This window comes from Oncorhynchus mykiss, chromosome 10, assembly GCF_013265735.2.
Source record: "Oncorhynchus mykiss isolate Arlee chromosome 10, USDA_OmykA_1.1, whole genome shotgun sequence".
Classification (NCBI taxonomy): Eukaryota; Metazoa; Chordata; class Actinopteri; order Salmoniformes; family Salmonidae; genus Oncorhynchus; species Oncorhynchus mykiss.
In genome coordinates, this window is record NC_048574.1 from 36,048,074 (window position 1) to 36,058,779 (window position 10,706).

Below are 10,706 nucleotides of genomic sequence, written 5' to 3' on the forward strand. Positions count from 1 at the left end.
GCACTGTGATAGTCTCAGAGGTCCGTTAAAAGCGCAGAGAGCATCATGAAGAACAAGGAACACACCAGGCAGGTCCGAGATACTGTTGTGAAGAAGTTTAAAGCCGGATTTGGATACAAAAAGATTTCCCAAGCTTTAAACATCCCAAGGAGCACTGTGCAAGCGATAATATTGAAATGGAAGGAGTATCAGACCACTGCAAATCTACCAAGACCTGGCCGTCCCTCTAAACTTTCAGCTCATACAAGGAGAAGACTGATCAGAGATGCAGCCAAGAGGCCCATGATCACTCTGGATGAACTGCAGAGATCTACAGCTGAGGTGGGAGACTCTGTCCATAGGACAACAATCAGTCGTATATTGCACAAATCTGGCCTTTATGGAAGAGTGGCAAGAAGAAAGCCATTTCTTAAAGATATCCATAAAAGGTGTTGTTTAAAGTTTGCCACAAGCCACCTGGGAGACACACCAAACATGTGGAAGAAGGTGCTCTGGTCAGATGAAACCAAAATTGAACTTTTTGGCAACAATGCAAAACGTTATGTTTGGCGTAAAAGCAACACAGCTCAACACACCATCCCCCCTGTCAAACATGGTGGTGGCAGCATCATGGTTTGGGCCTGCTTTTCTTCAGAAGGGACAGGGAAGATGGTTAAAATTGATGGGAAGATGGATGGAGCCAAATACAGGACCATTCTGGAAGAAAACCTGATGGAGTCTGCAAAAGACCTGAGACTGGGACGGAGATTTGTCTTCCAACAAGACAATGATCCAAAACATAAAGCAAAATCTACAATGGAATGGTTCAAAAATAAACATATCCAGGTGTTAGAATGGCCAAATCAAAGTCCAGACCTGAATCCAATCGAGAATCTGTGGAAAGAACTGAAAAACTGCTGTTCACAAATGCTCTCCATCCAACCTCACTGAGCTCGAGCTGTTTTGCAAGGAGGAATGGGAAAAAATGTCAGTCTCTCGATGTGCAAAACTGATAGAGACATACCCCAAGCGACTTACAGCTGTAATCGCAGCAAAAGGTGGTGCTACAAAGTATTAACTTAAGGGGGCTGAATAATTTTGCACGCCCAATTTTTCCGTTTTTGATTTGTTAAAAAAGTTTGAAATATCCAATAAATGTCGTTCCACTTCATGATTGTGTCCCACTTGTTGTTGATTCTTCACAAAAAAATACAGTTTTATATCTTTATGTTTGAAGCCTGAAATGTGGCAAAAGGTCGCAAAGTTCAAGGGGGCCGAATACTTTCGCAAGGCACTGTATCTTTGGCTGGAAAAATGGCTGTGTGTTTTTTCGACTTGGCTATGACCTAACATGTGGTGCTGTCGTTGTAAAGCATTTTTGAAATTGGACACGATGGGTAGATTAACAAGATGTTTCTCTTTCATTTCCTGTATTGGACTTGTTAATGTGTGAAATTTACATATTTCTAAAAAATATTTTGGAATTTCTCGCGCTGCCTTTTCAGCAGAATGTTGTCGAGGGGTTCCGCTAGAAAGGTTAAAGTTATGTATAGTAGCCCTAGGTGTAAAATAGTAAATAACGGCTACATCTAAGAAAGTTTTAAACTGTCAAGATGAGTAAAACAAGGTTGTCCACTATTGGCATATCTATTTGTTATTGCCATTGAAATGTTAGCTGTTAAAATTTGATCCAACAATAATATTAAGGGATTAGAAATCCATGGCTTAAAAACAAAAGGTGTCATTGTACTCTGATGATTCATGTTATTTTAAAACCACAATTAGAATCACTCCACAGTCTCAGAGGATCTAGATACTTTTTCTAACCTCTCAGGATTAAAACCAAATGATGATACATTTTACGTATTGGATCACAAAAAAAAAATTCTACTTTTACAATACCGTGTAGTTTACCAATAGAATGGTCTGACGGGGATGTGGTCGGTATACATATCCCGAAAGAAAGACATTTTTATAGAAAGTTAGCGAAAATAGATCTTGCTACTGTGGAAAGGAAAACACTCGTCTATTTGTGGAAAAATCGCTCTGATTAACTCTTTAGTCATATCACAGTTTACCTATTTGCTTAGGGTTGTCTACACCTAGTGACCTGCTTTTTAAATTATATGATCAAACAATCGTCAAAATAATTTGGAATGGCAAGCCAGACAAAATTAAAAGGGCCTATTTATATAACAAATATGACCTCTCACTAAAGGCATCAGTCATACAAAAGTTATACTTAAATGCGAAATGGTTCTCTCGTAAATTAGTATGAATGTCTCACCCCATGTTCAAGAATGGCCGTTTTCCCTTTATTCAGATTACAACTGCTCACTTTCGTTTATTTGAAAATAAATAATCACCAAAATATCGTTATTTTTTAAACAAACAGGATTGTTGGATACAATTTCAGTTTTATCCACCTGAAAAGACAGAACAAATTATACAACAAATATTTTGGTTAAACTCCAATATACTAATGGATAAAAAAAACGTGTATATATTTATATATTTTTTTTAAGGGTAAAAATCTTTGTAAATGATATCATAAATAGGACTGGTGGAGTTGTCACACATGCAGCTAACACAGACATATGGAAATGTCTGCTCTACCCAAAATTACAACCAACTAATTCCAGCACTACCACAAAAATGGAAGAGAAAAGTAGAAGGGGAGAAAAGCAAGAAACTTGTCTGTTGGCCCTGCATTATAGTCCAAAAATGGTTAAAGAAAATTGTGATAAACAAAAATATATACCAGTTTCATTTAAGGACCAAAAAATTGACAGTTTGGCGTACCAATTCCATGGCACATGGTTTATGAATTGACACGCAAAACGACGCAAGATTCAAAACGTTGCATTTTTCTATTTTAATTATACAAAATTCTTGCAACATATAGAATGTTATATATATATATATATATATATATATATATATATATAGGGGAGCTCTGCAGCTCTGCAGATTTTGCTGCAAGGAGGCAGAGTCATTAGATAATTTATTTTGGTATTGTCCATATGTAGCTCGTTTTTGGTCACAGGTCCAAGAATGGCAACATTTACCTAGAACTAACGCTGCAGATAGCAATGCTGGGTTATATGAAAAGTCATAGTCAATCAATAAATAATATAAATTACTATTTTAGCAAAAATGTTTCTTTAATTTACAATCTGTAGAAGCTATGAGAATAGAAAGGTTCAGTACTTTTGTGAAGCATCACAGCACAGTTGAAAAATATATGGCAAATAGAAATCCAAAATGGATGGTGTTCAGAGATAGAGGGGAGGGGTTGAACGGAGCTGAAGGGTGTGACTAATAACAATAAGATAAAAGGTAACAAAGGTTCAGACATTTTGTGAAATAGCATAGTTACAAATAGATATCAAACTGGATCGACATCAGAAATAGAGGAAGGCCAGGACTAAAAACAAAAAATACAACTATTGTAAAATAGACTGTCTGTAAAATGTGTATAGTATGTATAAACTAAAGGTAGAAGCCTAAGTGTTATTGTTTATTAGTTTACTCCAATGGCCACTCCAATACCTTGACTTTGTTGTTCTTAAGCCATTTTACAAGTATGCTTGAGGTCATTGTCCATTTGGAAGACCCATTTGCAACCAAGCTTTAACTTCCTGACTGAGGTCTTGAGATGTTGCTTCAATATATCCACATAATTTTCCATCCTCACAATGCCATCTATTTTGTGAAGTGAATCAGTCCCTCCCGCAGCAAAGCACCCCCACAACATGATGCTGCCACCCCCGTGCTTCACGGTTGGGATGGCGTTCTTTTGCTTGCAAGCATCCCCCTTTTTCCACCAAACACAACGATGGTCATTATGGCCAAACAGTTCTATTTTTGTTTCATCAGATCAGAGAACATTTCTCCAAAAAGTACGATCTTTGTCCCCATGTGCAGTTGCAAACCGTAGTCCGTTTTTTTTTATGGCGGTTTTGGAGCAGTGGCTTCTTCCTTGCTGAGCAGCCATTCAGGTTATGTCAATATAGGACTCGTTTTACTGTGGAAATAGATACTTTTGTACCCGTTTCCTCCAGCATCTTCACAAGGTCCTTTGCTGTTGTTCTGGGATTGACTTTCACTTTTTCTCTAGGAGACAGAACGCGTCTCCTTCCTGAACGGTATGACGGCTGCGTGGTCCCATGGTGTTTATACTTGCGTACTATTGTTTATACAGGTGTTTGGAAAGTCCCAAGGATGAACCAGACTTGTGGAGGTCTACGATTTTTTTTCCCTGAGATATTGGCTGATTTCTTTTCATTTTCCCATGATGTCAAGCAAAGAGGCACTGAGTTTGAAAATAGGCCTTGAAATACATCCACAGGTACACCTCCAATTGACTCAAATTATGTCAATTAGCCTATCAGAAGTTTCTAAAGCCATGACACCATTTTCTGGAATTTTCCAAGCTGTTTAAAGGCACAGTCAATTTATTCTATGTAAACTTCTGACCCACTGGAATTGTGATACAGTGAAATATAAGTGAAATAATCTGTCTGTATTGTTGGGAAAATTACTTGCACAAAGTAGATGTCCTATCGGACTTGGCAAAACTAGTTTGTTAACAAAAGATTTCAAATCAAATCAAATGTTATTTGTCACATACACATGGTTAGCAGATGTTAATGCGAGTGTAGCGAAATGCTTGTGCTTCTAGTTCCGACAATGCAGTAATAACCAACAAGTAATCTAGCTAACAATTCCAAAACTACTACCTTATAGACAGACACAAGTGCAAGGGGATAAAGAATATGTACATAAAGATATATGCATGAGTGATGGCACAGAGCGGCATAGGCAAGATACAGTAGATGGTACTGAGTGCAGTATATACATATGAGATGAGTATGTAAACAAAGTGGCATAGTTAAAGTGGCTAGTGATACATGTATTACATAAAGATGCAGTAGATGATATAGAGTACAGTATATACATATACATATGAGATGAATAATGTAGGGTATGTAAACATTATATTAGGTAGCATTGTTTAAAGTGGCTAGTGATATATTTTACATAATTTCCCATCAATTCCCATTATTAAAGTGGCTGGAGTTGAGTCAGTGTGTTGGCAGCAGCCACTCAATGTTAGTGGTGCTTTGATGCACCTGTACTGACCTCGCCTTCTGGATGATAGCGGGGTGAACAGGCAGTGGCTCGGGTGGTTGTTGTCCTTGATGATCTTTATGGCCTTCCTGTGACATCGGGTGGTGTAGGTGTCCTGGAGGGCAGGTAGTTTCCCCCCTTGTGATGCGTTGTGCAGACCTCACTACCCTCTGGAGAGCCTTACGGTTGTGGGCGGAGCAGTTGCCGTACCAGGCGGTGATACAGCCCGACAGGATGCTCTCGATTGTGCATCTGTAGAAGTTTGTGAGTGCTTTTGGTGACAAGCCAAATTTCTTCAGCCTCCTGAGGTTGAAGAGGCGCTGCTGCGCCTTCTTCACGATGCTGTCTGTGTGGGTGGACCAATTCAGTTTGTCTGTGATGTGTACGCCGAGGAACTTAAAACTTACTACCCTCTCCACTACTGTTCCATCGAAGTGGATAGGGGGGTGTTCCCTCTGCTGTTTCCTGAAGTCCACAATCATCTCCTTAGTTTTGTTGACGTTGAGTGTGAGGTTATTTTCCTGACACCACACTCCGAGGGCCCTCACCTCCTCTCCGTAGGCCGTCTCGTTGTTGTTGGTAATCAAGCCTACCACTGTTGTGTTGTCCGCAAACTTGATGATTGAGTTGGAGGCATGCGTGGCCCAGGAGAGGGCTCAGAACGCACCCTTGTGGGGCCCCAGTGTTGAGGATCAGCGGGGTGGAAATGTTGTTGCCTACCCTCACCACCTGGGGGCGGCCCGTCAGGAAGTCCAGTACCCAGTTGCACAGGGCGGGGTCGAGACCCAGGGTCTCGAGCTTGATGACGAGCTTGGAGGGCACTATGTTGTTAAATGCCGAGCTGTAGTCGATGAACAGCATTCTCACATAGGTATTCCTCTTGTCCAGATGGGTTAGGGCAGTGTGCAGTGTGGTTGAGATTGCATCGTCTGTGGACCTATTTGGGCGGTAAGCAAATTGGAGTGGGTCTAGGGTGTCAGGTAGGGTGGAGGTGATATGGTCCTTGACTAGTCTCTCAAAGCACTTCATGATGACGGAAGTGAGTGCTACGGGGCGGTAGTTGTTTAGCTCAGTTACCTTAGCTTTCTTGGGAACAGGAACAATGGTGGCCCTCTTGAAGCATGTGGGAACAACAGACTGGGATAGGGATTGATTGAATATGTCCGTAAACACACCAGCCAGCTGGTCTGCGCATGCTCTGAGGGCGCGGCTGGGGATGCCGTCTGGGCCTGCGTCTGGGCCTAAATGTTTTCCTCACGTCGGCTGCAGTGAAGGAGAGTCCGCATGTTTTAGTTGCGGGCCGTGTCAGTGGCACTGTATTGTCCTCAAAGCGGGCAAAAAAGTTATTTAGTCTGCCTGGGAGCAAGACATCCTGGTCTGTGACGGGGCTGGTTTTCTTTTTGTAATCCGTGATTGACTGTAGACCCTGCCACATACCTCTTGTGTCTGAGCCGTTGAATTGAGATTCTACTTTGTCTCTATACTGACGCTTAGCTTGTTTGATTGCCTTGCCGAGGGAATAGTTACACTGTTTGTATTCGGTCATGTTTCCGGTCACCTTGCCCTGATTAAAAGCAGTGGTTCGGGCTTTCAGTTTCACGCGAATGCTGCCATCATTCCACGGTTTCTGGTTTGGGAATGTTTTAATCGTTGCTATGGGAACGACATCTTCAACGCACGTTTAATGAACTCGCTCACCGAATCAGCGTATTCGTCAATGTTGTTGTCTGACGCAATACGAAACATATCCCAGTCCACGTGATGGAAGCGGTCTTGGAGTGTGGAATCAGATTGGTCGGACCAGCGTTGAACAGACCTCAGCGCGGGAGCTTCTTGTTTTAGTTTCTGTCTGTAGGCAGGGATCAACAAAATGGAGTCGTGGTCAGCTTTTCCGAAAGGAGGGCGGGGCAGGGCCTTATATGCGTTGCGGAAGTTAGAATAGCAATGATCCAAGGTTTTTCCAGCCCTGGTTGCGCAATCGATATGCTGATAAAATTTAGGGAGTCTTGTTTTCAAATTAGCCTTGTTAAAATCCCCAGCTACGATGAATGCAGCCTCCGGATAAATGGATTCAAATGTAGTTTGTTTAGAGCCATCGATGTGTCTGCTGGGGTAGGAATATATACGGCTGTGATTATAATCAAAGAGAATTCCCTTGGTAGATAATGCGGTCGACATTTGATTGTGAGGAATTCTAAATCAGGTGAACAGAAGGACTTGAATACCTGTATGTTGTTATGATCACACCACGTCACGTTAACCATGAAGCATACGCCCCCGCCCCTCTTCTTACCAGAAAGATGTTTGTTTCCGTCTGCGCGATGCGTAGAGAAACCAGATGGCTGCACCGACTACGATAGCGTCTCTCCAGTGAGCCATGTTTCCGTGAAGCAAAGAACGTTACAGTCTCTGATGTCCCCCTGGAATGCTACCCTTGCTCGGATTTCATCAACCTTGTTGTCAAGAGACTGGACATTGGCGAGAAGAATGCTAGGGAGTGGTGCACGATGTGCCCATCTCCGGAGTCTGACCAGAAGACCGGTTCGTTTCCCGCTTTTACGAAGTCGTTTTTTTGGGTCGCCGGCTGGGATCCATTCCGTTGTCCTGGGTGAAAGGCAGAACACAGGATCCGCTTCGCGAAAGTCATATTCTTGGTCGTACTGATGGTGAGTTGACGCTGCTCTTATGTTCAGTAGTTCTTCTCGACTGTATGTAATGAAACCTAAGATGACCTGGGGTACCAATGTAAGAAATAACACGGAAAAAAACAAAAAACTGCATAGTTTCCTAGGAACACGAAGCGTCGGCGCCGGAGTGGTTGAAAAATGTGTTTTAATGACTCCAACCTAAGTGCATGTAAACTTACAACTTCAACTGTACACACACACACATACCCAAAAAATATATGGGGGATTGGAAATGGTGCAGACAATTACATTGATGGAAGCAACAATCTACTAAAGCTGATCCACCCCATAATTTATTTTTGAAATATATATTTTTTTTTAATAATTAAAATTTAGAACAAGGCTGTAACATAACATTTTGTAAAAGTCAAGTGGTATGATTACTTTCCGAAGGCACTGTATATCTACAAAAACAAGACAGGTGCTGATTCTGTAGTCTTTACTAACCAGAAAACTACATACACATCACTCCAGATACTGTGCGAGTCAATGTTTTCACTAAAAGGACTATTGTATAGGCCACAAAATCCTCAAAACGCATGGCAGGTTTTCTGGGATGACAGACATTGCAGACAATGAGAGGACTTCAACAAGGCCATACATACCATCATGTCACTGAGGACGCTAGCAGCGAGGTCCAGCTTGAAGTTCCCTTGTACGACATGCCAGCAGAGTTCATACAAAGCAGCCTGTATATCTAAAGAATGAAGGGATGAGGCAAACGGGAAGAGAATTATTCCCAATACAATGTGTCAGTATTAGACCTACTCACAAACAGTCAACCGTAGAGTTGTTCAGATATAAGCTTGGTATGATGCTATAAGAACATTAGATGACACCTGTCATAGCAAGAACCCATCATTGAATGAATAGTACATCTTCATTTCATGTAGCAATTGTACTCAATTGTATCAAAACTAACATGCATACTGTTCTTTCAAACAGCACAGAGCAGTACATACCTTTTATTATGCTGTCATGATTGGTTTTGTCTGCAAGATTCTTACATAGTTGTACACTGAACAGAGAAGGGGAAAAGGTAACTTTATATTAGCTAGTTTATTTTCAGTGACTAGTATACTAGTATTTTCAGTGAATAGTTATCTAAATGATCATAGCTGGTACAGTTAGTAGTAGTGTACAGTAGTATATACATAATGTGTACAGTAGTATATACATAATGTGTACAGTGTGTTGCAGACAGCCTAATGTCAGCCTCTAATAATAACACTGCATATAATACTGTAACTAAAAGACGTTATTGTTTTATGAGGACGCCATTCTGAGCATTTTTTCATATGGCAATTTAAAACATTTTCAAAACTGGAATAGAGAGCTTGAAGACTAAATACTGACCAATGCCAACTGGTGTGCCCTTGAGCAAGGCACTTAACCCTAACTGCTCCTGTAAGTCAATTATTGGCAATTATTAAATCAGTTGAAATCGCCCCCATACTAGCTAACTCAGTCGACGACATGTTTTCAATTCAGTACCGTTAGCTATCTAGCTAGTTAGGGATTACCATAATAATTACTATGATGATAGAAAATGTGTAGACAAAGTGATAACTGCCTAGGAACCATGTATTACCTAAAATATCAGTAGCTTGCTCGTTAATCCATTCAGGTGGTGGCTATTCTAAACAAAGTGGCTAACGAGCTAGCTTGCTAATGTTTTCGTGTAGCAAGAATCAGAATGTGGTGCCAGCATAATCAGCCTGCTGGGTGTGCGCCGCTAGCTAGTTAGCTTATTATGTGATCACCAACTGCACGTTGTGTGCTGCAGTAGCTAGCTCACTGTTCATGAAGTTATCTTACCAACTAGCTAGTTAGCTACATTGGGTAACTACTAGCTAACGTTATAATGTACAGGGTCAACGACCAGGCTAACCTGCATCATTAGCTGCTTAGCTAACGTTAACTAGCTAGCCTACTGGCATTCACAGCAATAAGCTACTGTAGCTAGTTGCTTCGGGGGACTGGCGGCGGACTCGAAAGTTAGCTAACTAATTAGTTCGTATCGAATGACCCAGGCCAACTGTGTTGAATTAATTGTTATATCAATCCCATATGGAATCTGTCGAATTCTGTACCAAACTATAATTTCTAACAAAATTATTGAACCCCAGCAACGGTATCTTGCTATTGTGAAATGGCCTCACTGTTTGAAGTAGGGTTAGCTAGTTAGCATGCTAGGTTTGCTAATTCACATTGCGAGATTGCCCAGGTCTCGTACGAGGATAACGATGGGAACTGGTTGCATGGCTCAACAACCCTTATGGAAAATGAAACAAGACATTCGTCTTCACAATTTAACAATATGGTACAACTTACAACTCGTGTTTTCCAGATTTTTCCCAGTTTTTGATCCAATCAGCAGGCAGGATAAGTGTCGCCATCTTCCCCAAAATACCACACATAGCCCGGATGTCTAGCTGAATGCCGGGTCAAAGAATGCAAACCAGTGCATCGTGGGACGCCGAATACATTTCAGGTCTTCCAGTCAAATTTAACCACAAATAACTGTTGGAAGCCTAAAATGACCATGCTACAATAAAAAAATATATAATATGACGTATAAGGATAACAAATGATGCTGTACAGCTTACTGGGTTGTAGGCTTTATTGAGCTTCTCCATCACTTCAGAGCATATGACATGTGTTGAATACATGTGATGATTATGGGATGCTGGGAGCTTCTCAATTTCAGTGTATCAACCATATTGATGCAAATTCGGGGCAGTGAAGGTCAAATCCAGTTGTTAACTATCACATTGCCTATCCTGTCTCCATGGAGGATGTGTGTATGTGCATAGAAGTCTCACAACACCTCAAATATGACCCATATCCCCATTACTGTAACATTGGCTTCCTTACTCTTTAAAAAGACCCACATTCATCCTTTCG

The 10,706-nt window shown here is 41.2% G+C and overlaps 1 protein-coding gene across 8 annotated transcripts in view; it reads right to left on the reverse strand.

Annotated features, from left to right (window-relative positions):
- The window catches only part of LOC110533758 (THO complex subunit 2), a 67,821-nt gene extending 57,529 nt beyond the window's left edge, over nt 1-10,292 (reverse strand). For 6 of the 8 annotated variants that reach the window (XR_005053631.1, XR_005053630.1, XR_005053629.1 and 3 more), the window contains exons 1-3: nt 10,134-10,291; nt 8,762-8,817; nt 8,405-8,496 (exon numbers count right to left, since the gene is read on the reverse strand). Coding sequence is in view for 4 of the 8 variants with exons in the window: in XM_036990131.1 (XP_036846026.1) it covers nt 8,405-8,496; nt 8,762-8,817; nt 10,134-10,219 (234 nt within the window). In the remaining 4 variants the exon portion in view is untranslated. Of the gene's footprint in view, nt 1-8,404; nt 8,497-8,761; nt 8,818-10,133 lie in introns of all 8 variants that reach the window. The other 2 variants (XM_036990132.1, XM_036990129.1) reach the window with 2 other exon arrangements.
- Between the last annotated feature and the right edge of the window lie 414 nt (nt 10,293-10,706).